Source organism: Oncorhynchus kisutch, linkage group LG2 (genome assembly GCF_002021735.2).
Source record: "Oncorhynchus kisutch isolate 150728-3 linkage group LG2, Okis_V2, whole genome shotgun sequence".
NCBI classification, from domain to species: domain Eukaryota; kingdom Metazoa; phylum Chordata; class Actinopteri; order Salmoniformes; family Salmonidae; genus Oncorhynchus; species Oncorhynchus kisutch.
The window spans coordinates 57526582-57553697 of NC_034175.2; the positions used below are offsets into that span (position 1 = coordinate 57526582).

The 27116-nt window shown below is 43.5% G+C and overlaps 1 protein-coding gene across 2 annotated transcripts; it reads left to right on the top strand.

The window, feature by feature from the left end:
* The first annotated feature begins 882 nt into the window (after positions 1-882).
* tnfsf11 (TNF superfamily member 11) lies at positions 883-10378 on the top strand. 2 transcript variants are annotated; one of them, XM_020458660.2, is made up of 4 exons: positions 883-1283; positions 3531-3566; positions 8106-8265; positions 8411-10378. In XM_020458660.2, exons 1-4 carry the CDS (start codon positions 1089-1091, stop codon positions 8872-8874), a joined length of 855 nt encoding a protein of 284 aa, XP_020314249.1. In that variant the 5' UTR covers positions 883-1088; the 3' UTR covers positions 8875-10378. The 2 variants fall into 2 exon arrangements, with proteins under 2 accessions (XP_020314249.1, XP_020314257.1); XM_020458668.2 differs by having other exon boundaries at positions 887-1283; positions 8106-8241.
* Positions 10379-27116: the final 16738 nt, after the last annotated feature.

A 27116-nucleotide genomic window follows, 5' to 3' on the forward strand; every position in this document is an offset into this window, starting at 1 on the left:
TCGAACACCAGTAAGACTAGCTGTTGCCATTAATGCTAATGGGGATCCTAATAAATCAAACCCATTAACTACTTAGCTAGCATGTTACCTAACCCCTAAACCTAACCTTAACCACTAAACTTCACCCCTAGCCTAGCTGACGTTAGCCACCTAATTAGCATAGCTAACATTAGCCACAATAAATTGGAATGTGTCATGTACAATGGGTTATGAAGAATTTTTTTGTTGTGAAAAGCTAAATGTGTTGCGATGAATATCGTGTAATACACACATATGTCTGTCACGAATTTCGAATCAGTAACTTGTCTATTTCAAAATAAGCTGTGATAGTTTGTTGATCTGTCTGATCAGAGTGGTAATAATGTCTATCGTTGTGTACAGGCTATGATTGGCTATGACACAGTGACAGCTCCAATTTGTGGTTATTATTGGGTAAGTGTTCACATTCGATGCGTGGAAGACAGTATGTGGTTGAGGTGTTGCATGCACAGAGGTACACACACATCCGGTGTCATATCCGGTGTCAGACTGTGAATCCCTCAGGGATATTTGGGTTGGGAATGACTTCTCTAATAAGACAATTCATCAACTAGGGAACATTTACTCTGCAAAGAAAACCTTTAGAGTAAAAGTAACTGCCAGACTCCTATGATCATAAATCAAATCAAATGTTATTTGTCACATACACATGGTTAGCAGATGTTAATGCAGTGTAGCGAAATGCTTGTGCTTCTAGTTCCGACACACAAAAAGCGCTTGTAACTGCCATCTCTTTTTATCCAGCAAATGTCCCCATACCAATCATTCCATCAGCACGGCAGGAGTGGTCTTGGGAAACAGCCACAGCCGTGTGTTATAAAGAGCCCGGTCTAGTTTAACCTGTCCTGTCCTATGGTTATATGTGTGTGCGCGGGTCTTGACAGGCAGCACACACATGCGATACTAGAGATCACTTTCGTCTGATTGGCTGTCTCTCTACAAAGGGAGCCGCTAGTCTTCTGCCCACCCACTGTTTATAGCTCTACTCGGTCAGCATTTCCTTCCTTCCACTGAAAGTAGGCTATTCATCCAGAGCACCAGGTCTCACCATGGCAGCTAATGATTACCGAGGCTACCTGAGGAACCACTCCGACTCGGAGAGCGCTCAGCCCCGCTACCACCCGTCCCATGGCTCGGAACCCACCTATAGACCGCTTATATTCGGAACTCTTGCTATTATGGGATTTCTGCAGATTGCATCGAGTGTGGCGATCTTGTTACACTTGACAGGTTATCTCCAAGAGGTAAGACACTTTAAGGTGCACAACGGTTGATAATAGAACTAGGCCTATGCGACACACATGCGAGTTGCGACACTAGTGCCCGTCATTTTAACGTGGAGCTGCGGGTTGCCTGCTTGCAGTTCGATTTTAAACAAGCAACCTAACAATAGCCTAAACAATATGAATATGCATCCTTGTCGTTTATTAAATAGTTCTCAGTTCCGCATTGCTTTCCTGGAATAGGCTACAAAGACATTTTGCAGTTTGAAGAGCACAGGTTTGAACCTAGCAGGTTTGCGCATACAGTTCCGGCTCGCCACTTATTGAGAAACTTGCGGTTGATGAGCGTGAGCAATTTCTTAGAACAATCTGTGCGCTGGGCTGCAAGTGACCCTAGTTCTGTGAACTTGTCTCCAACAGTAAAACAAGCTGTCAGCGCTCTGTGTTTTACATAGCCTATCTATCATCTCTCTATTGATGAGATTTCCCGCCCAGATTATAGGGAGTTAAAAGTTATTTCGGCAACACAGTATTTTCCATTTGTTATAGACCTTATCAAAGCAATCTCCCGTTTTCACAACACTACATCTCAACAGCGAATGTCAGGCAGATGGGGATAAACATACTGTAAAGCTGTCATTCAAGCAATCTTGTTTGTAAATTACAGCTGTTTTTACTTATTGCAGGCAGTTTTGGGGGTGTTTACTCTGTTATTTAGAGATTTTCAGAGGTATCCGTTGAATACTGAGAATAAACAGATGTTTCTTAAAGTTTATTATGTAGTTTGGGGAGGTGGGCTGCAACAGTTCATAGCCAGGAGGTTTCAGAAACCCACCAATAATCTCTCCTAAAGATTTTTAGCTGTTCTGAAATTCAAAACAAAATTCAAAAATGCTTTATTGGCAAAATAAAATGGTAAATTCGTATTGCCAAAGCAACAATATATAAAATAAACATGTATCAGTTCTCTTATCTCCAGGTCTTCGCCAGGCAAGCTATTAGCCCTCAGCAAACAGACAGAATAACTTTTCAGTGATATTGATGTGCTTCAGTGCCAGTCAGGTGGCTAACCTGTCAGCTACCCATATCACCCTGCACAATCAGCTTAGTATAAGACAGCATTAACATTCTTTCTGGGTTGTTATTATTTCTGTATGGTGGTTTGTGGAGTTCAATAGTTTCATGTTTCAACAAGCCAAACAAGAAAACATTTCAGTTCCATCACGATACTCCATCAGTCTTCACACACAGACCTAACTAAGTCCATCCAGCATCTGGTGTGTGTTTGGAGAGAGAAAGAGAGAGCGATCGTGCTGCAGAATAATGTCAATGTTTGTTTGACCCATCTTTTGCCATAAACAAAAGTGTTGTGGTGTGTGCTGGTAGCTTGTTAACTCCTGGAGACAAGTCAGAGTAAGAAGAGAGTGAGTATCTTAGAGCTGTATTTGGCACGAGGACCAGGTTGTGTTAGGAAATGGATGCAGAGAGAATCTCTGCTGTGAGCCATCAATCTTCCTATTTAAAGTCTCCCATTCAGACTGTCCTGGTCCTGCAGTGAGAAAGCGTCTGATTGGGCTGAATTAGCTTTCCACTCAGCGAAGAGAAAGAAAAAAGAGAGACACTGAGCCGTTCTCTGAATAAACGGTCCTCCTGATGACAGGATAGCACTTTAAGGTGACTCATGACGTAGGAGAGCCGAGATATTGGTACTACACCAGTCTCCCTGTCTGAACACCTGTAGGAGTTACTGTATCTGATGAGGGAGCAGGAGGCAGCACAGCACCGTGCCTCAGGAGGAATGTGCTGCTGTAGGCTGTTTCTAAACACTCAGACTCTGAGGGTCTGAGAGACCAGGATGTACAGGACATCTGGTTCTAGATAGGGTTATAGGGATGGGAATCAGTATTATAGGTAATGGTTGAAGAGGTCTGGTGATGACCAGTACAGAGAAATGGCACCTGGAACCCAGGGATACAGTGCCTCACCAGACTATATGTCCATGCTAGAAAGCTCAATAAATGGCAGGAATGGAAGTTGTGGTTATAAGGTTCAGTTCTTACAATATGTCCTCTTTAACTATTTGATCAATTAATGTCATTAATGGTTGGTCAGAGAGTCAATTCACATGGTCTTCCAAGTTTCAGTCAATTAATTGTGACACCCTTGGGGCTACCTGTCAACAATGTGTGTCTGTTTTACTCTGATAGATTAGGGGGATTGTTAAGTAATATTCATCTTCTTAACGCCAGTGTTTGTTTCTGTTTCCAGGTAGACATCTCCTCTGCCCCACAGCAGCCAATAGAGGTGAGTTTACTCCTGTCTGATCATAATAACCAGCCCTCTCATTGGTCCAAAGAGGGTTTTTACTGTATGTTGTTCTGTACTTCCTGGTAAGGTAAAATTCATAGGCATATGTTTGTCATTAAAGCTCAGGAGATTGTCAGATGACACTTTATATTACAATCTTATCAGATGGTATTTATCTGGTAATTTAATTAAAAAGGTAATCCCAGATAAATAGGCTAATTACTGTGAAAGAGGATATATATACACACACACACAACTTTTTTTGGGGGGGCAAGTTATATATACACTATATATGAAAAAGTATGTGGACACCCCTTCAAATTAGTGGATTCGGCTATTTCAGCCACACCCGTTGCTGACAGGTGCACATAGAGTACACATCCATGCTATCTCCATAGACAAACATTGGCATTAAAATGGCCTTAATGAAGAGCTAAGTGACCTTCAACGTGGCCCCGTCATAGGGTGCCACCTTTCCAACAAGCCTGTTTGTCAGATTTCTGCCCCTCTTGAGCTGACCCGGTCAACTGTAAGTGCTGTTACTGTGAAGTGGAAACATCTAGGAGCCACAACGGCCACACAAGCTCACAGAACGGGACCACTGATCGTCTGTCCACGAGCCTAAAATCACCAGGTGCAAAGCCAAGCGTCTGCTGGAGTGGTGTAAAGCTCGCCGCCATTGGACTCTGGAGCAGTTCTCTGGAGTGATGAATCATGCTTCACCATCTGGCAGTCCGACGGATGAATATGGGTTTATGGCCCCAATGCATAGTGCCAACTGTAAAGTTTGGTGGATGAGGAATAATGGTCTGGGGCTGTTTTTCATGGTTTGTGCTAGGCCCCTTAGTTCCAGTGAACGGAAATCTTAATGCTACAGCATACAATGACATTCTATACGATTCTGTGCTTTCAACTTTTTGGCAACACTTTGGGGAAGGCCCTTTCCTGTTTCAGCATGACAATGCCCCCATGCACAAAGTGAGGTCCATACAGTAATGGTTTGTCGAGATCGGTGTGGAAGAACTTGACTGGCCTGCATAGAGCCCTGACCTCAACTCCATCGTACACCTTTGGGATGAATTGGAATGCAGACTGCGAGCCAGGCCAACATCAGTGCCTGACCTAAAGCTCTTGTCCCTCAGCAATGTTCCGACATCTAGTGGAAAGCCTTCCCAGAAGAGTGGAGGCTGTTATAGTAGCGAAGGGGGGGGGGGGGGGGGGGTGTTCAACGAGCAGATGTCCACATACTTCTGGTCATGTAGTGTATATTATTTTTTGGGGTGGACATAAAACTGTCAAAGCACCAGCAAAATCAGCTCCAAGGGATTTTAATTTTGGAAATTTGCTACAAAGTATTCTCACGCAAAATAAAAGAGATATACGCAATGTGATTGTATACACATGTAAGCCAGGTTTGAAATGATTATGTTTTAATGATGAATGAAGTTTGGGGTTCTTGCGGTCAATTTGCAGTCTACAAATGATTTGTATATTATGTTCCGGGCCCCTGACCATCCAACCAAGAAAAGAAAAAAAGAAAAACAAATGTGTCTTGCTGTTGAATCTAGTTGATGATCCCTGAACTACAGGATATAAATTCCAAAGCTCTGTTTCCTTTTTGGCTTCATTCATTGATTCTCTGACACGAAACAGCCTGGTCCTGTGCGTGAGTTAGCCTATGGCAGTCCTGTTTGGTCAAACCAGAATATCAGTAGAAGCGAGGGGAAACTACTGGGTAACCACCTTGGTGTGTATGTTCAGCCATTGGATGTCACCAAGGGGGGGGGGGGAGTCTTACAACACATTACACCTTGTAGGTTGAGTAAAGGCATTCCAACAATGTTTTGATGCAAGGCATTTCTTCCTCCTATAAATTGCAACCAGGAAGTAGCAGTATTATCAGCATGGGGTGGTGTACAATTCAGTATTTAAAACTTTAAAAACAAACTTATATTGAAACAAAGACAAGGTAACCCGTTCTCAAATTTGTGCTTAGTCGTGCTGTTCCCATGCTTTTGTTTTTAAAGTGAGGAGCAGAAAGCTTGTTGTGCATACCCAGCAGCTTTACACCCTAAGCCAAATCCAGCTTCAAAGCCTAACCCCAGTGTGGTCTGGAGCCTGTAGAGAGGTCAAGCCAGTCATCACCCTAATAAGATGAGGATTGGGGGGGGGGGGTCTAGAGTCAGGTTGGCCTGTAATTTACTGTACTGTAGTGGGGCACCAATCAGATTATATCATGGTTTGGCAGAGGCAGTTGCGTAGTCTGTTTGTCTTGAGTGAACCTTTGCTCATCAGTAACAGTGGTATATAGCGGTGGAATGCACCATTGTTGAGGTCAGACAGGAGTTTCTGTAATTCCTTCTTGGAATGTTCTGCCATCTCTGGCACAGGTTTCCACCAGGAACAGCCAAATCTTTCCAGGAAGTAAAACAAAGTTAGCAGCTCTACTATGTTTTGCTTTGCTCTTATTTCCCCAAATGAGTGCTTAGACAAACCACCCACTCTGCTCTGTCCTGCCTTGGACTAAGGAGGCCTTTGTGTCGTCAGAGTGACATCTCGGACAGGGATGGTTCCCGTGCTGTAGTCTCAACCCTGGTCCAGCCTCCAGAGTGAACCCTGCTCTAGGCTTTATGAGGTGTGCGGCTGACAGGTCCATTTGGCTCCTACTGTGTTATCATACAGTCTGTGTATGTGTTCCTGTGTGTGTGTGGTGACAGTCTTCCCTGGGACCAGTGTTAATTTGCTGATAAATTAGTGGGGGTTTTAAAGAACAGGCCTTACTAAGAGCTGTCAAGTCTCATGTTTGCTTTTGTTAAGTGCCCTTTGATTTGAGCCAGGATCGAGCCAGGCTGGGCCTACAGTGGGACCTGTGGTCAGCCTGATGGCCAGAGGGTCAGAGAGCACAGGATACTCAGAGCTCAATGGGTTGGAATGGATGACTCATGACTGTTGTCTATTGTACAGTGTTGCACACTATTGTGCAGTGTTGCACACTATTGTGCAGTGCTGGGCTGTAGTCTTCTATTGCACTGTGGACTGAACTGTGTGAAAGGTGATACAATAGAGTAAAACAGTATAGTACAACACAGGAGTGGATAACTATAGTCCTGGATGGCCACACACAGTGTACTGGTTTTGACCCGTCGCCTCTAAATCGGGGACTGATTCAGACCTGGGACACCAGGTGAAGGGAATCTTTGTTTCATTTATTGGCCAGAAACAGCCGTAGGCCTGGGTCTGAATACACTGCAGTAGTAAGTTTTATATAGTAGACCAGTCACCATCCCAGCTCTGTGTCTATCCAGCTAACGTAATCCTCTATTCCTGGGAAGGAGGTATTGTGGTTGAGTGTCTCACCACAAATCAAGGCCAAATGCCACCGTGTTGGGCCAGGGGCAGTTAGACCGTTATTTCTCCGGAGCCTTGGCCAGACTTGTTTACCCTGTCTAATTCTAAACCACCTTTCTGTAAACATGTTTAAACGCAAAATGGTTTTTAGAAGAGCGACAGTACTAATCTTGGACTCAATGTCTACAGGTCTGTCTGCTCCTGTTGTTTTCTGAGTAAATATAAAATATTTAATATTAGTGTCATGCAGGTGCAATAATGGTGTTGCAAACCACAGTGATGATAATTTCAGGGCAAGTGTCTGTTTTATATGTAATGTTCCGTGCCATCTCTATTCAGAGGTGTTGTGTGTGGTTTTCAGGTAACTTAAGAACAATCTTCCATTTCAACATTGGCTGGGGGTGGAGGGGAGATGACATACCAGGGCTGATCAAAATGTAGGAAATGACTAAACAAGTTGAAACATCTACAGGATTGTCTCTGTTCTGGAAGTAAGTGTCTCTAGCAGACGGTAGGTCTTCACATGGAACCCGTTCAGTCAGGCAGCCTGGGGAACTGTCGGATTGTTTACCTGCATAGAGACTGTTTTGTTTGTCTATGTGCTGCGTCTTGTCTCCAGTCTGTGTACTATAGCTCAGACTGGTGATACACATGTCATCGCACCACTCCAGGGTTGAATCTAATCAAGTTAGAAGTAGTGCCAGAACTGTGAAAGGAACATCCATCTGAAAGGTGACATTAACCAGCTGCCCTAGGGTTACAGAACCACACCACAATTACTGGTGCTGCTCACAACTCAGCGCTCCAAGCTTAGAGGTTCATTTGGCAGAACTACTGGGAGAAGTGTGTGGGAAACACAGGCAAGCACACACAAATTAAAATAGACAATGAAATAAGCATTGGTTGAAACATGTGGCAACAGTTTAGAAAGCATTATGATTGGGCTAATGATAAATCACTTCTAGATAGTGAGTTGCAGCTGGACGGTCACTCACTCTGTCTGATTTGAAGGGAAGAATTTGTCAAACTACTGTACAAGCTACACTACAAAATTACCCTGTGGTATCCATCCCTCCTCTCAGTAACTACTTTAAAACTGTTGATGCCGGAGTTCCCAGGCCTTTACAGTTCCACCCTGCTTGGACATGTAACGTTCCGTTGAGGACCATTTCCTTTCCATTTCCACAGGAAGTGCAGACAGAACCGATCATTGCTGATGCCCTGAGGGACCCGAGAAAAGGCAGACAACGCTGCAAAAACCAGGGGAGGGAGGGGCTTCCATCAGCTCATCTACCAATCAAAGTGACCATCGACTACGTGAAGAGTAAGCTCATAGAAGTAGCCAACAGTAAGCCACAGTTTATAGCTAGATTAGAACTAGTCTACTGCAACCAATATTCATATACAGTACAATGGTAAAACTATGTGACAGATTGTTTTATTTGCTGATTAGTTGATCAACTGATTGACTTGCTGATGTATTATTGTCCCAGAGGGGGAGCTGAGAGCAGCTATGATCCATTGGGACGAGGCGCAGGGCCACCTGAAGAAGATGCGTTACCATGACGGCCGTCTCCTGGTGGACGAGTCAGGCCTGTACTACGTCTACGCCAAGACCTGTTTCCGCTACTACGACCTGGAACCTGAGATGGAGCCCAGCGACGCCCCTGGACACGCCCTCGCCTCACCCCAGACCGTGGACGTAAACAACGCCCAGCTCATCCAGTACATCTCCCAGGAGAAACACACGTCCTCGCCCAGCAAGTCTGTGGTGCTGATGAAGACAGGCAGCACCATGCGCTGGAATAACTCCCAGTATAACATGTACTGTGCCCAGCAGGGCAGGGGGGTGATGCTACAGCAAGGGGACGGACTGTTTGTTAACGTGTCCAACGCCTGGATGCTGGACCCTGAACCGGAGGGGACGTACTTTGGGGCGATCAAGATGGGGGACTGAACCCACATACAGAGAAGGAGGATGTGCTACTGGACGTTCTGCAGGCGTAACTGCCAAACAACCACAGAGAGACAGAGCACTTACTGCATGTGAGATTACTGAATTTGTAATTGATTTGTTTTTGTATTGAAAAGGTATGGGCTATGTTGCTCTTCACCAGATAGCCTTCTTACCCGATAGAGAATGATGATAGGCAGTTAGATGAGGTGTTATGGATACCTCTGGTCACTCACTAGGCCTCAACAAACCACATAATACGCCGCGCACACATACTTTAGACAAGACAACCATTTTCCTTGTGGTCCAAAACGACACTGGATGCTTTTTAGTAGCCCTGTAACATTTTATACAGCTGATAGTTATCAACCACTTAGGATTGTTGATATTTGTAATTCCAGGGAGCGCTTTTGAAAATGTTTGTACAATGTTTTTTTTTCAAGCATAGTAGTATGAATCCTATTGAAAATGTTTGTTTATCAGCTAACGACACAGTCGTTCCTCATCCCTAGCCTGGCCACTCATAGTTTACTAAATATTGTCATCGTCTTGAACAGAAGCACAGCTGGGGTACTTTGTTTCTAACGGAGTAGAGTTTTCACCAATCATGCTCCTCTGTCTCTCTTGGGAAAAGATGAAGTAGAGGTTAGAGGGTGAATAGGCTGTGATTCAGTAGTGAACACAGTACCACTGTCCGTTCAGGCAACATTTAACATGACATAATGTGCTGTGTAAGAACAGTGATATAAAACTGTTAATTTTTGTTTTCCAAGAAAATAGTGAAAATAGAGTACAGAAGTGGTAGCTAATGGCTCCATCACTACATTGACTTGGTTTATCCAGGAGAGACTTGGTGTCATCCCTCATCCCAGTAACTGAGGGGAACATAGTTGTGGTTTGGATCAAATGTTTGTTTTCTTATTTGGATTTGTTTTTCCCCAAACTATAGTATTGAACTCTCCTTGCCCTGTCTTTGGTAGTTTAAACGAGTAATGATAATCACAAACAACTGATGTAATGACGCAAACTGAAGATAGCTGGCCTGTCTTACCGTAGGGGACGAGAGCAAAGATTCTTGTCTTTATGAAACTAGCGGATCCAGATTGACTTTGGTCCACCTTTAATTTATAGTTTCTTTTTTCATTTTACTCTTCGTGAAGGTAAATGGGAATATGCACTAAATGTATTTATTTGACATAAAAATGCAGATATGTACCATTGGTTAAATGATCTGTCTGCTGTTAAAGCATGTATATTTGATGTCTGTATTACAGTAGGCTGTACTTAGTTTATCAGTAGATGCGCTTTTTTTGTTCAAACACAGGGGCTCAATGTTGAAATCTGTATTTATGTCTTTTTTATTTAGACAATTGTGTGTGCACTTGCCTAGCCGAAGCAGAATATACTGTCCGGAGCAAACTTTTACATCTTCATCTTGTAAAAAAAGAAGAAAAAAAAGATGTTTTATTTATGTCAGTTTAACTAATAAAATCATTACTTTTCTATATAGGTTTGATGTTTGTTCAATTATTTTATCATCAAATCAAAATGTATTTGTCACATGCGCCGAACGCAAAAGGCGTAGACCTTACCGTGAAATGCTTACTTACAACAATGCAGAGTTTAAACGAGACAAATGTGCTAAATAAACGAAAAGGAAAAACAGTAACACAGAATGCCAATTACAAGACTCTATACAAGGGGTACCGAGTCAACGTGCTGGGGCACAGCGTAGTCGAGGTTATATGTACCTGTAGGTAGGGGTAAAGTGACTGTGCATAGATAACAGTAGCAGCAGCATATGGGAAGAGTGAAGGAATGTGAATGTGTGGCATCTATTTTATTTATTTAACGAGGCAAGTCATTTAAGAACCAATTCTTATTTACAATGACGGCTTCCCCCGCCAAATCCGGATGACGCTGGACCAATTGTGCGCCACCCTATGGGACTCTCAATCACGGCCGGTTGTGATTCAGCCTGATATCAAACCAGGGTCTGTAGTGACACCCCTAGCACTGAGATGCAGTGCATTAGACCGCTGAGCCACTCAGGAGCCCACGTGTGCGCGACCGTGTGTGTGTGTTTTGCAGTATCAGTGTAGTATGCGTGTGGTTCGAGTCCGGTCAGTGTACATTGAGCCTGTGCAAAAGAGTCTATGCAGAAAAATATATTAAATAAGAATAAAATAAGGGGGTCAATGTAAATAGTTTGGGTAGCCATTTGATTAACTGTTCAGCAGTCTAATGGCTTGGGGGCGTAGAAGCTGTTAAGGATCCTTTTTGTCCCAGACTTGGCGCTAAGCTCCGCTTGCTGTGCGGTAGCAGAGAAAACAATTGACCATTTTTAGGTCCTTCCTCTGGCACCACCTGAAAGAGGTCCTGGATGTCTGGAAGCTTGGCCCCAGTGATGTACTGGGCCATCCACACTACCCTCTGTAGCGCCTTGCGGTCAGATTCCAAGCAGTTGCCATACCAGACAGTGATGCAGCCAGTCAAGATGCTCTCAATTGTGCAGCTGTATAACTTTGAGGATCTGAGGACCCATGCCAAATCTTTTCAGCCTCCTGAGGGGGAACAGGCATTGTCGTGCCCTCTTCACAGCTGTTTTGCTGTATTTGAACCATGATACACTAAGTCCTTAGTGATATGGACACCAAGGAACTTGAAGCTCTAGACCCACTCCACTACAGCCCTGCTGTTGTAAATTAGAGGCGTTGTGTGCCCTCCTTTTCCTGTAGTCCACGATCAGCTCCTTTGTCTTGCTCACGTTGAGGAAAAGGTTGTGGTCCTTGTACTACACTTCTAGGTCTCTAACCGCCCTATAAGCTGTCTCATCATCGTCAGCGATCAGGCCTACCACTGTCGTTTTGTCGGCAAACTTCATGAGGGTGTTGGAGTCGTGCTTGGCCACACAGTCGTGGATGAACAGCCCCCATGTTGAGGGTCAGTGAGGCGGATGTGTTGTCTACCCTCAACACCTGGGGGCGGCCCATCAGGAAGTCCAGGATCCAGTTGCATTGGGAGGTGTTCAGTCCCATTGACCTTAGCTTAGTGAGGAGCTTGGAGGGCACTAAGGTGTTGAACGTTTAGCTGTAGTCAATGAATAGCATTCTCACATAGGTCCTCCTTTTGTCCAGGTGGGAAAGAACAGTGTGGAGTGCAATTGAGATTGCGTCATCTGTGGATCTGTTGGGGCGGTATGCAAATTGGAGTGGGTCCAGGGTTTCTGGGATGATGGTGTTGATGTGAGCCATGACCAGCCTGTCAAAGCATTTCATGGCTACAGATATGAGTGCTACAGGGCAGTAGTCATTTAAGCAGGTTACCTTGGCGTTCTTGGGCACAGGGACTATGGTGGTCTGCTTGAAACATGTAGATATTACGGTTGTCCCGTTGGTAGGATCTGGCTTGTCGACCTCTGTAGCGGCATCTCCCTTTCTTACAAATGACGGGGATTTGGGCCTGGTCTGGGAAGAGCAGTATATCCTTCACATCGGATTCATTAAAGAAAAACTCCTCGTCCAAGGTGAGTAATCACTGTTCTGATGACCAGAAGGAAACAATGGCAGAAACATTATCTACAAAAAAAGTTAAAACACAGCACAAAAAACCCCCACAAAATAGGTCGTGACCCATGAAATGGCGGCTATCCACTCACGCCATTTTAACATAAATGCATAACGCTATGAATAGTGGATGTGTCACATCATCCGTTACAGACTTAAACAGAAAGTTTAAAATGACATGACCAAACCAAAGGTCTACCCTGGTCATACCCAGCTCCAGTCATTATACCATATGGTGTAACCCTCGTCTTTACCCTACAGCTACTGTCATATGGTGCAACCCTTGTCTATTGTCATATGGTGAAACCCACTCTCCCAATAACTCAGTGTAGATATCTGAACCACAGGGGACCTGGGGAGTAAACAGAACCAGATTGGAGACAATGAAAATGACTCACATTCATTATGTGTATTACATGGGTGTGTTTGGGATATGTGTATGGAATATACTGTACGTGTAGGGGGTGTATGGGAAATGTGGGTGGTTGTAGTGTGTTCCTGGGGTATGTGAGCAGAACAGTGGTTCTCTGGGTCCGCTCTGAGAGATGTCTAACAAGCATATCGTCTGGAGATGACCATCTTTTCTTTACACTTCCATTCAGAGGGACCTCAAAGGCTTGTAGCACATTGCTGAACAATGCCCTCCCTGTGTTGAAGATGGAGTGATTTGTAATGGAAAATGTGGGTACGGTGTAAATGGAGTTGTTTAGGTTGAATTACAACATTGCTCTCAATGATCTGATTTCTAGGATTATATATTCTGCTCCAAAACAGTCCCACTCTTCTCATATTTAATCTGTCAGATAACAATTGCACATTTTTAGGGAGGTTGGTTCCTGTATATGAGAGGTTGTGCAGTCAGAAAAGGGGAGACTGTTGTTCAGAAATTGTCAATCCCTTTTAGACAAACCATGCACTTCATGAACAATGCTTACAAAGTTTCACAATGTTTGGCAGCTATAGTACCTTCAGCTCTCTGCACACTTTAAATGTGCGTTTCACAAGGGTATTGCAGTTGAATTTTAAATAGACTGAGTATACAGGACACACTTCCGCAATGATTCATTATATTTGGAAGTCACTTGATTTCCCAATGTCTGGAACTGACAAGAAACCATTCAAATGTGTTGTCAGTAAAATTTGTGCGAGGCTTGCCCAAAATGTGTGTGCGGGCACACACAAAAACATAGATAAATATTCACATTTGGCAAAGCTGAAGAATTTAGAGTTTCACTTTATTGGGCTCCCGAGTGGCGCAGCGGTCTAAGCACTGCATCTTAGTGTAAGAGGCTTCACTACAGTCCCTGGTTCGAATCCAGGCTGTATCACATCTGGCTGTGATTGGGAGAACCATAGGGCGGCGCACAATTGACCCAGCGTCATCCGGGTTTGGCAGTCATTGTAAATAAGAATTTGTTCTTAACTGAGTTGCCTAGTTAAATAAAATTGTTCACATACTGTATGTAAAAGCACAAAGCGCTACAGCAATGAAGGGCCATTTGCCAAGGCATGTCAATATGGAATTTAACCTACAGTCCTTTGAGAGAAGAATTACTGCTGACTGGCAGTTTCTCTACATCTCCAGTGTGAGGGAGTTGACTGTTCTGTGACTTTCCTGAAGACATATTCAACTTGACTCATGACTATTCCAAATCACTGTTAGTTCTTTCAGGTCACAGACATGATTTTAATGTCTCATCTATTGAAGAGAATAATGTCTCAGCTGGGAGGTGGAGTAGGTTTGAAACACAGTGGTGTTTTGTAACTACAGGGGTGTTTTCCTCAGTAAATATCAGAGACATTGATACAGCTTCTCCTCATGCCATAAGCGAACTATGGGTGCTTGACTTAATGAGGTTCTGTGGTATGGGGGAAATAGCTGATTTACGAAGCAGCTGGATGCTTTGTTATGTACCGTCAGGTTCTTTAGCAGTTTGCATGGTTACACACACACTCCTCTGGCGCTGAGTCAGCGTGGCCAGCTATTTTCACAAACTATGCTCTCTGGTTTGTCTTCGCCCCAGTAGAGCCCAGACATAGTTAGCTGTTTGAAGCTGACGTTTTAACAACTGTGATAATACTAACAGTAGTACAATTTAACAATAACAGTGGGAGATTTACAGGACGTTGTGTAGACGTTTGGGCGTGTGAATATAAGAGGACTGTTAAGGGCCCTTGTCAGAGCCTGGGTGAGTTGATGAAGTCTACTTGTGATATATATATATATATATCTCAGAACAATGGAGCTCCAGTTGGACAACTACTTACTGGCCGACTCCTTAGATGCCCCTCTGGGATTAATAAAGTTGTATTGAATTAAAATGACTCATTAGATGGCCGGACTGCAACAGATGAACCCCTCTTTCATATCTTGTACGGATTTACGATATGTGTCCTCTCCTCACCACCTGTTGGGCCTAGCAGGAGCCTATGTGGTCGTCAGTCAGCATGGTGAGATCATTTCTACATCTGTCCTCATCTCCGTTCCTGTAAATCTTACAGACATGTCAGTAGCATTAGTTATGTCACCACACTGCAGAGCATCAGGCCAATATGATATGTCTCCATCACAATCTGTTTAGCTTGGATCGAGGTTTACATTTATCACACAAAAATGGTTTGGGTTTGATACACCCTCAACATTTGTTTCAATTACATTTTAATTGAACAAATTCCACAAACAAGTCCCTGAAAACCCCTTGTGCTTCTTTGTGATCAATTGCTAGCCCACAGACAGACATACATCTGGAATTTATACCCAGAGGTCTTTTTGGGTTGTAATAATGTCAAAACAGGAAAGCGTGGGGTTCACACAGAGAAAGAGAGCGGGAATCCCCAGTTGAGTCACACAAACATGTAGCATTAATCTCACTGTAATCCCTGGATCAGGTGAGCTCCGCTCAGATTAAATGACCGGTGACTAAAAGTCAATTAGTCAGTCAGACACTTCATGTGCTCATCTGCATTTCAACCTACAGGTAATTGACAAAATAATGGAAATACTTAAGTAAATGAGGGCTACAAAGTATATTGAAAGCAGGTGCTGTTCCTGAGTTAATTGGTTAATTAACATCTCATCATACTCAAGGTCATTGTTTTGACTACCATAGGATGACAATGCCCCCATCCACAGGGCACGAGCGATCACTGAATGGTTTGATGAGCATGAAAACAATGTAAACCAAATGCCATGGCTGCCTCAGTCACTAGATCTCAGCCCAACTGATTCTGACAGCATTTTCCACCACCATCAACAAAACATCAAATGGAATTCCTAATGGCAGAATGGTGTCACATTCCTCAAATAGAATTGCACACTTGTAGAATCTATCCATTGAAGAGCTTCTGGCTCCTGGTGGACCAACACCTTTAAGACACTGTTGGTGATTCCTTTATTTTGGCAGTTATTTGCAGGTCTGTGATTTTAGCCTTGTGTGAATGAAAGGCCGGGGCTGTAAAAGGTTGAGTGTGTGTGATGGTGGGTCCGGATTGAATGGTGATGTACTTCCTTTTCCTATTAAACAGCTAAATTATCGTACAAATGATGAGGAACTCTTATAGTAGATAGTGTGTTGGTGTAAACACCTGAGGGTGTGATGCTGATATGCTCTCCAGGAAGCAGTTAGGGGAGAGTGGGGTAAGTTGAGTCAAAGGCCTAGTGGAGCCACCCCTTGTTTCAACACAAAATGAATCATGTGACCAAACATTTTGGAACATCTCATCATTTCAAGAAGTCTGAAAGAAGAAACCAAATGGAAAAAGCGGTAAGCAAGTGATAATCCCACAAGTTGACGCTTTCACTCAATGCAGGCGGTGGAGGGACGGGACAGTGGGGGAACGAAAGATGGGTGGAGGGACGGGACAGTGGGGGAACGAAAGATGGCGGAAGCAGATGAAGTAGATTCCGAATACAATGGCGGTAGAATCAAAAATTGGAGTATTGTCCAAAATAATGGAAAAGTAGTGTACAGTGATGAGAATGACCCTTCGTATCTACTAGGAGTACAGTTTGTTAATGAGGAGCAGCTGAGCAGAGTACCAATCTTGAAGAAACCATTTTAGTTATCCAAACTGCTGGAGAGAGTGCTGGGTAAAGTGAAGTCTGTGAGGATCACGAGAGGCGGACTTGTTTAGTTTGTTTGTGCTTCTGTGGATCAGAAGGAACGTGCGTTGTGTCTTAACCGATTTGATAAGTTTGAAGTGTCGTTTGTGTCTCTTCTGAACAGGGCACCCCTCCAGGGGGTTATATCTGGCGTCTCGTGGCAATTCAATTTTGAAGATATGAGAAATATTCCTGGGTTGATTGAAGCGCGTCGGATGAATCGTGTGGTGAAAAAGTGAAGAGTTTTGTTTTTTGATATTGAGTCTCTCCCTACTCACATGCAGTTAGTTAACTACAGAATCAGAGCATTTATCACAAGACCAATGAAGTGGGATCATTGTAAAGCTTTTGGTCATGTATGAAGTGTTGGCAGAAGGACAAGCCGAGATGTCCAAGTTGTGGAAAAGATCGTATTATGTGTTGTAATAGTGATGAATGTGACATGCTGCAATTGTGGTGGGAACCACGAAGCCACGTCTTTCGAATGCCCCACAAGGGTGAAAGAGAATGAGGTGGCCAAAGTCAGGGTTGTACAGAGCATTTCATACGCAGCAGCTGTGAAAAGGGTTGAGGATTTTAATGGTGCACCAGAAGAGTCCATGGTAGTGGATAGGCCTTCACTGCAGACTACAGGGTCCTGACATTTTAAAGGTTAAGAAGGTGGACTTTGTGGCCTTTATAGCTATGGTAATTCATGGTGGAGAGAAGGTCCAGGAAGATAGAAATCATAGTGGATGTGGCGGAGCGATTCCTGGGGCGGAAAGATTTCTCAGCGAAGGAGTTACATGGAATATTGGCACAAGCCGTACCACCCTCACGTCCTAGAGCCGTACCACCCTCACGTCCTAGAGCCCTACCACCCTCACGTCCTAGAGCCCTACCACCCTCACGTCCTAGAGCCCTACCACCCTCACGTCCTAGAGCCCTACCACCCTCACGTCCTAGAGCCCTACCACCCTCACGTCCTAGAGCCCTACCACCCTCACGTCCTAGAGCCCTACCACCCTCACGTCCTAGAGCCCTACCACCCTCACGTCCTAGAGCCCTACCACCCTCACGTCCTAGAGCCCTACCACCCTCACGTCCTAGAGCCCGAGAAGGGAGATATGGAGAATTAAGAGAAGGAAGTAGTGTCAGATTTGTTTGTTTTGGCAATGTACTACTTTTATTGGGCTATGGCTACATCATCCCTATTACGTATGGATTTTAATTTGGGGGGGGTTCAACCCATCCAGTTGGTGGCGGTTCTCTATAAAACCCGCAGAAGCAAGCTAGTTATGTCTATAAAAAAAACTGAATCCACATTTGCATTATAGGTTTCATAATGCTTGTATCTAAACCAAAGTAGATAGTTTAATACATCAGTGGGGTCTAAGCTATGAGGTCCTAAACCTAGCATGAAAGTGAATCCTTGTAGCTGTGTGGGCTAATAGTCCAAATGTTTGCCTTGGCAAGTTGAGCCAATGGCCACTGTACCCCATACAAATGATTACATTTGGTCATTTTTATGCATAATATGTTTGCGATGTGTCATGCATATGAACTCGATGCATTACTGTTAGAGAGCAGATATCATGCCCCATGTATACAACTGTAAAACAAGTAGGGGTCTAGCACCATGGAGGAAGAGAGATATAAATTTGAGCAGCAGTAAGAGATGAAAATATAGACTTAATGACACTGAGGTACATTGACACAAAATTACAAATAAAAATGTACCTGCAGAGGCACACAAGGTCTAAAATCCCACTGCAAACAGCCAGAGACAGGCCAAAGTACAATGAAAGGTTCTTTATAAACTCAGCTTTTCCAAAAATGACAATACTCAGTATCACAACAGACAGATTAGAAAGGTAGAAAAAGGGTGGGATTTATGGCTATAGGCTAACTATGAGCACCAAGTCAAACTAACACAGCAGTTGATTTACTCACAGAGCGGTGGCCAATGCTCATTTGGCTCTACCCAAGCAGGGTGCGACTTTTGCTCCAGATCGACTTTTGCTCCAGAGAAGGGGTCGTTAGTCAATGGTTGGTCCGGAAGTAGATGGGTGAGTCTGTTGTCAGTAGCAAGTTGCCGGCTGTTCCTCGCTACGCACTGGCCCAGCTGAGTGGTAACGTTTGGTGTAGCCTCTCAGAGCTGTGTCGGGCGTCATGGGGGACACAAAACATACAATTACATTATGTACTGGCCAGCAATTGGAGTCACACTGACACCTTGGAAATAAGCACTTTCCTTTAGCAGTTCTATTGAGAGCGTTGTAGGAGTTGAACTCTTGGTAGCCTGGCTCGGTTGTTGGTGGCTGTTCGCTGGGCTGTTTCTCACACGTTTGAAACAAGCACTTTCCTTTAGTAGTGCTATAGAGAGCGTTGTGATTTGTGTATTTTTCCCACAGCAGGTGGAGAAGAGCAGCAACGATGTTGACATCCGTTATTCCAGAGGTCCCTGGTCCGAAGGGCGCCCTGAAAGTAAGTTCCAGTTCCTTTTAACTCTAGTTCTGGGGCTTGTTTAGCAATTTGTTTGTGGAGGGAGGAGGTTATAGGGAATTGGCAACAGCTGTCTCAATGTCACTTTAGTCCATGCCAATCTGCAGAATCACAGCATACCATGCAAGCAATATTTTTTTCTCCGTGCAATGCATTTCGATTTCACACGTAAGAATATGAGGAATTAAGGGAAAAGGCACACATGATTAAAAAAACACTCAGAAATAGGCATGACATCAAATAATAAGGCATGGTGATACGATACGCAATATAAAGAGAATGACAGTCTCTAGTTTTGTAAGAATCAGTGTCACTTGTGATATTTACATGGATTCTAATTATTTCCAGGGATACACAACATCCGGCAATATATGTATCTTTGTTAGAAAGAATACTATATTTCCCTTTCCATAGTGATGCTGCTGGATGTTAACCATGGTTCAACTTACCCCTCTCTCCCCTACTGTAGTAACCCATAAATCCCTGCCGTGTGTCTAAAACTCTAACTTATCTCAGGGGAGGCCTGGCACTTCAAACAGCAACATGCTTACATTTCAGGAAACACATCAGCACATCAGCTTCTTCATTCACTCACCGAGGTAAACCATGCAGAGGTCACCAAAAGTTCAGCCATAAACACCTGTTTGATTTACTACAACTACACAAACTGTTGGAAATTGATATCTCCACGCACAGTGCAGTGATCGTTTTAAATAGTGATGACTGTGATGTGTAGGTGATGATGATGATGATGATGGTAGTATTAATGATGGTGATGGTGGTGATGGTGATGATGATGATGGTGGTATTAATGACGGTGGTGATGATGATGATGATGGTGGTATTAATGATGGTGGTGGTGGTTGTGATGATGATGGTGGTGGTATTAATGAGGATGGTGGTGGTGATGATGATGATGATGGTGGTATTAATGATGGTGGTGGGGATGATGATGATGATGGTGGTATTAATGATGGTGGTGATGATGATGGTGGTATTAATGATGGTGGTGATGAAGATGAGGATGGTGGTATTAATGAGGATGGTGGTGGTGTCGGTGATGATGATGATGATGATGATGATGATGATGATGATGATGATGATGATGATGATGATGATGATGGTGGATTAATGATGGTGGTGGGGATGATGATGATGATGATTATGATGGTGGTTTTAATGATGGTGGTGATGATGATGGTGGTATTAATGATGGTGGTGGTGATGATGATGGTGATGATGGTGGAATTAATGATGGTGGTGATGATGATGATAATGATGGTGGTATTAATGATGATGGTGGTGGTGGTGGTGGTGGTGAGTACATATGCTGAGGAACATTGGTGAATGTACATGCAGGATGGAGTCAGTGTTCAACAGACATCTCTCTACTGATGGATACTCTGGTGGGTTTATTTAGGCTTGGCACTGTGTGCAGTCCTTCTGCAAGTATAATGTCACCATAAGAACAAGACTAAATAGAGCCAAGAAGAAGTCTATCAGATAAGCATGTCAAAAAAGTCACTACAGTATTTACTAGCTGTCAGTGTGTGTTCGTTTGTGTGTGTGTGTCTCTGTGTCAGTAAGCACACTCAGACTGCATCAGTTTGTGAGTGCGCACATATGGGCGTATGTGTGTGGGTGTATATAGTGTGACCTGTGTGACGTACTGCAGCAATGGTAGTGACTCAGTGAAGGGTTCTGCCAGGACAATGTCAACGTCTGAGACCCAAACCAGCGGCTCCCAGACTTCCCAAACCACCAACAACAAGCTACATGCCCAGCCAGAGGACCAGGAATGTCATTCATATGGTCCTGATTTCCCCCCTCCCTCCACCCTTCCATCCCTCCATCCCCTCTTTCCATCCTATGCGGAGGGAGGAGAGAGACTGTTGGATCCAGAGTAGGGATGGCTCCTCTCCAGCTTGGTATCTGCTTGCACAGACAGCTACCCTCCGCCGCATGCAAACACTGGCTTTATAAATCCCCTAATCTATGTTTCCCCTTAATAACTATGGAGACTTTAAGACTGCCAGATACAATTTGTAGCCCTTAGTAGCTATGTGTTATATATACAGATGTTTTTAATTGCTCCAAGCCTAATACACAAAATGAGAGCAGTGTTGTTGCCAAGCATGTTTCTCTGTAGCCAAAGCACAACACAGCATTTCTTCTCAACATAAGGAAGATGAACGTGAAAAGCCCAGTGGAGCTGGAAAGGCAACAGGCAGGTTTCCATTGTGTTCTACCATAACTCATAATGAGACCTTTTTGCTGTAACTCTGAAGGGGAATTCAAATCACCCCTGTGGATCTCTCTGTACAGTATGTCTGTGTCAAACCAGGCCGATGTCAGCCAACTGCACTGTTTATTGCTTGAGGTTTGATGCATATTTCCTGCTCGTCATCTGGAACACAGTCTAGCAGTTCAAAAGTAGATTCCTCTCAGCTCAGACCATGCAGCACGGCCTTGATATTCACCACAGCCACTGGAACGTGATCAATCTCCTGATCACTTCTCTCAGTTCAACTGCGTTTCTGATCTTCGTGGTCTTATCTGTGGAATCTCCCGTCTCTGAGCGGCCTAGCCGGTGTTCTCTGACCATGCCACCGAGCTCTCAGCACACTCATTTTATAACTAGTTTAAGAGCTGTCACCTTTGGCATAGAATGTCACTTTTCGACAGCGCATAAAACAGGTTCATCAGGTTCAGAAGAAAGCTGTGGTTTAGTAAATGGATTTGGACCTTGATCAGGAATGATGAACAGTTAAAAACAGAAGCCTTCAGTAGTCTTGAACAAGATGAAGTGAAACAAGTCAAGATCTTCTGCAATTAGGCCTACCTAGTTAAACTATGTTTGCATTGGAAAACTCTGCAAACTTACAGTTAAAACAAGTCTAAATGACTGAACAGGCAGGATCTTCTCTGAACATCACACACATTTCCACACATTTCCCCTCCCTGCTCACAACCTGAACACTGAACCATAGAGAAATAACATGCTGCCTCTTGGGGTCATATGGAGCAGGGCTTCCTAGGCTTTTTCAGCTCGAAACCCCTTAAAGGCCTCTGTAATTCTCCTGAGCTGAGACCCATTGGATAAACCAAACCAATGGTTCTTGTTAGAACCCATTCTGTGGCTACTGCCTTGAGGGAGTCTGAGGAGATCCAGCAGTAGGCCCCGGCCCATCTGGGAGATAGTGAGGTAATGGTGGAGGGTTGCTAAACGTCCCTGGTGAGGTAGCCATTTAACGATGTGGTGCTACAGATGACCTCTCTCACGTCTTGTGAGGTAAGGTCAACAGAGACCAGACTTCCAATCACCTACTGGCTGTCATCCTTTTGCCAAAAAAACAGCTCCTCTAAACCACATACGTCACTCTCTCTCTCCACATGGCAGATTATTCCAGTATGTCATAAAAAATAGAATTGTCCTCTGTTTTCGCTGGTGAAATCTATTATTTTCCTTTTCAACAAAAATAGTCAGTCATTTTCATTACTGTTTGTGTGTCTCTGTGTCAGTAAGTACAGTCAGGCTACATCAGTTTGTGCGTCTGTACGTATGCAGTCATTTGTGGTTTTCCACATTGATCTAAGCGGGGTATGACTACATTACAATAGGTCTGAGTTGATTGAAGTTCTATTGAAACAGAATGAATAATCAATCTTAAAATCAAACCTCCTACTCCTTCCCATGCGCTGCACCTAACACAGTAAATGTAAATCTGAGATTCTGAAATGAGTCAAATACAACATGTTACGTTTGGTATGGTTACATAAGACAGATACGAAAGTAGGGTGGTTGATCGGGGTGGATGGGTGGTCGTATAATGCGAACTTCTAGCAAAACAAAGGTTTGTAAGTTTGAATCTCATCACAGATAACTTTAGCATTTTAGCTAATTAGGTACTTTTCAACAACTTACTACTGTTTAGCTACTTTGCAACTACTAGTATGTTAGCTAACCCTGATGCGAACGTCTAGCAACACAAAGGTTGTGAGTTTGAATCTCATCGTGGACAACTTTTCAACTACTTACATATTTGTTGCTTCTTTGCAACTACTTAACACATTAGCTAATCCTTCCCCTAACCCTAACTTTAACCCTTTTAGCTAATCCTTCCCCTAACCCTAACTTTAACCATTTTAGCTAATCCTTCCCCTAACCCTAACTTTAACCCTTTTAGCTAATCCTTCCCCTAACCCTAACTTTAACCATTTTAGCTAACCCTTCTCCTAACCCTAACTTTAACCCTTTTAGCTAATCCTTCCCCTAACCCTAACGTCAACCCTTTTAGCTAATCCTTCCCCTAACTCTAACTTTAACCCTTTTAGCTAATCCTTCCCCTAACCCTAACTTTAACCATTTTAGCTAACCCTTCTCCTAACCCTAACTTTAACCCTTTTAGCTAATCCTTCCCCTAACCCTAACGTCAACCCTTTTAGCTAATCCTTCCCCTAACTCTAACTTTAACCCTTTTAGCTAACCCTTCCCCTAAACCTAACTTCAACCCTTTTAGCTAATCCTTCCCCTAACCCTAACTTTAACCCTTTTAGCTAATCCTTCCCCTAACCCTAACTTTAACACTTTTAGCTAATCCTTCCCCTAACCCTAACTTTAACCCTTTTAGCTAACCCTTCCCCTAACCCTAACTTTAACCCTTTTAGCTAATCCTTCCCCTGACCCTAACTTTAACCCTTTTAGCTAATCCTTCCCCTAACCCTAACTTTAACCCTTTTAGCTAATCCTTCCCCTAACCTGAACTATTTTAGCTAACCCTTCCCCTAACCCTATCCTTAACCCTCTAACCTAACTCCTAAACTTAACCCTAACCTTAACCTAACCCCTGGACTAGCTAATGTTAGCCAGCTAACCAACGTTAGCCACCTAGCTAGAATTCTTAACATATCATAGGTTTTGCAAATTCGTAACATACTGTACATTTTGCAAATCTGTAACATATAATACGAATTGAAATTCATAACATAACATACTAAATGGGTGATGGACATCCACAAATTAATACATACCATGCGAAACGTAACATATCATACTAAATGGAGTGTCACAGATTTATATACATAATAATACGAAATGCTCTGAGACCAGGTTGGCTCCCACTGCCATGCAGCATTTCTGTTTTCACCAAAACCATGGTTCCCAACCTTTCTGTTATGACATGCTCCACCTAAAGTTTTTCAGATGTTCCATTGACCCAATATTTCCAGCCACAGCACTGTCCAAAGCCCTGACCCAGTAGGATTTGGCACTGATAGATAAGTAGGTCCTGACCCACGGTTTGGGAAACTAAATCTCCAAATCGTGACACACAGATGAAATAACATGCAAGCCTAACGAAACCTCTGGCCACACACACACAAACACACACACACACACACACACACACACACACACACACACACACACACACACACACACACACACACACACAAACATCCTTTTACCAGTCTCTAAACTCTGGGCTGGGCTCAACTCTGACTCCAGTACTAATAGTTGGATTAGAGAAGAGTCAAATTATATTTATGAGGGAGATTATGTGTATGTCAGGGGAGACAGATCACCTGGCAGAGATTAGACTCTATACAGGACAAAAGGCTAATCTCAGTTAATCCACCCATTGATTAAAATTAAACATGTCATCTACAGATGTTTCTGTAGTTAATCCATGTCTGTCTAGAATTAAAAATTGAATCTAGAGATGTTTCCTCACTCTATCCATCCGCTTGTCTGTCTGGGATACAGGCAACACTAGCAGAAGCACTGCAGAACCGGCAGAGAAGTCAAGCATTAGATGCATGCACGCAAAAATACACACACAGTATCTCATAGTCACACCACGAAAGTGGGAGAATTTGAGGGACCTGTTCTCCATTCTCTCCTCTTTCTGTTGGACGGACTGACATCCTTCTGTCTGTCTAAGGGGAGACTGATGGAGAAACCTCACACACACAGTCCACAGTTACAGGTCTTGCACTGAGAGTTCCATTAGCTGCCGGTCCAAGACAGCACTGTATGTGTGAAAGGTTCCAACACTAGAGCCATCCAGAAAGTGTGTTTACATTAGGAGGATTAGCTAGCAGGGTTGGATGAGACCAGCAGGGACGGGTGACTCACACAGACAGAACATAACACTGGGAAATATTGGGAGACAGAAGCTACACTACCGTTCAAAAGTTTGGGGCCACTTAGAAATGGCCTTGTTTTTGAAAGAAAAACCTTTTTTTGTCCATAAAAATAACATAAAATTGATCAGAAATACAGTGTAGAATTGGTTAATGTTGTAAATTACTATTGTAGCTGGAAATGGCAGATTTTTTATGGAATATCTACATAGGCGTACAGAGGTCCATTATCAGCAACCATCACTCCTGTGTTCCAATGGCACGTTGTGTTAGCTAATCCAAGTTTATCATTTTAAAAGGCTAATTGATCATTAGAAAACCCTTTTGCAATTATGTCAGCACAGCTGAAAACTTTTGTTCTGATTAAAGAAGCAATAATAATGGCCTCTTTAGACTAGTTGAGTATCTGGAGCATCAGCATTTGTGGGTTCGATTACAGGATCAAAATGGCCAGAAACAAATAACTGTCTTCTGAAACTTGTCAGTCTATTCTTGTTCTGAGAAATGAAGGATAGTCCATATGAGAAATTGCCCAGAAACTGAGGATCTTGTACAACGCTGTGTACTACTCCCTTCACAGAACAGCACAAACGGGCTCTAACCAGAATAGAAAGAGGAATGGGAGGCCCCAGTGCACAAACTAGAAAGAGAACAAGTACATTAGAGTGTCTAGTTTGAGAAACAGACGCCTCACAAGTCCTCAACTGGCAGCTTCATTAAATAGTACCTGTAAAACACCAGTCTCAACGTCAACAGTGAAGAGGCGACTCCGGTATGCTGGCCTTCTAGGCAGAGTTGCAAAGAAATAACATATCTCAGACTGACCAATAAAAATAAAAGATTCAGATGGACAAAAAAACACAGACACTGGACAGAGGAACTCTGCCTAGAAGGCCAGCATCCCGGAGTCGCCTCTTCACTGTTGGCGTTGAGACTGATGTTTTACGGGTACTATTTAATGAACCTGCCAGTTGAGGACTTTTGAGGCGTCAGTTTAAAAAATAACAGGCTGTCGTGATCATGCACTGAAAAGCACTGACTGATTCTCGTACGCATAAATGCACCTCATGTGTTTGGTAATTCTTTGTTCTAAAGAGAGACAGATGTAGGCAGTAAATTTACTGTAAAACCAATTACGTTAACCACTCCAAGACTCAGAGACCACATGCACACACACATGGATGCACACACACACACACACACACACACACACACACACACACACACACACACACACACACACACACACACACACACACACACACACACACACACACACACACACACACACAAACAAACAAACAATTTACTTTGAGGTACAGCTGATTATAGAGAGTAGCCAGTAGAGTTGAAAGGCATTCCTAGCCCCCTCACTGTACCTACATGACACATACAGTTTCCTAGCCCTTCTGCAGGACACACATAGTTAGAACCACAACACAAGAGCTGGCTAAACTGAGCCCTCAGCAGGAGACCTAGTGACTGGGCCATTATAAACCCTACCTGTCATTATAAAACATACCTGTCAGAGCCCTCAGCACCCACTCACACATCTACTGCATGCACATGAAGCAGATGTGAGGCTCTGATATGAACTAGCAACTGAGCACTACCATTGTCCAGCGTATAAAGGTCCAATGCAACTGTTTTTATCTCAATATCAAATCCTTTCTGGTTAACTATAAAGTACCAGTTTTCAATTAAAATGGTCAAAAATAAATAATAATTGTTTCTTAGCTAAGAGCAATTTCTCAAGCAAGATTTTGCTACAACTGTCTGGGAGTGGTCTGATTGGGTGGGGGAAGCTGTTATTGGCAGAAAGGTTGGGAACTAATTTACTGCCTGGTGATGTCACCAGGCAAGACAAAACTCCATCCCACCAAAACATGCAAAAATGGGGCGGCAGGGTAACCTAGTGGTTAGAGCATTGGACTTGTAACCGGAAGGTT

Coding starts and splice junctions, on each gene's coding strand:
- tnfsf11 (XM_020458660.2), top strand. CDS start 1,089: ATGGCAGCTAATGATTACCGAGGCTACCTGAGGAACCACTCCGACTCG. Junction 3,567..8,105: donor CCCCACAGCAGCCAATAGAG/GTGAGTTTACTC, acceptor CCATTTCCACAG/GAAGTGCAGACAGAACCGAT. Junction 8,266..8,410: donor GCTCATAGAAGTAGCCAACA/GTAAGCCACAGT, acceptor TTATTGTCCCAG/AGGGGGAGCTGAGAGCAGCT.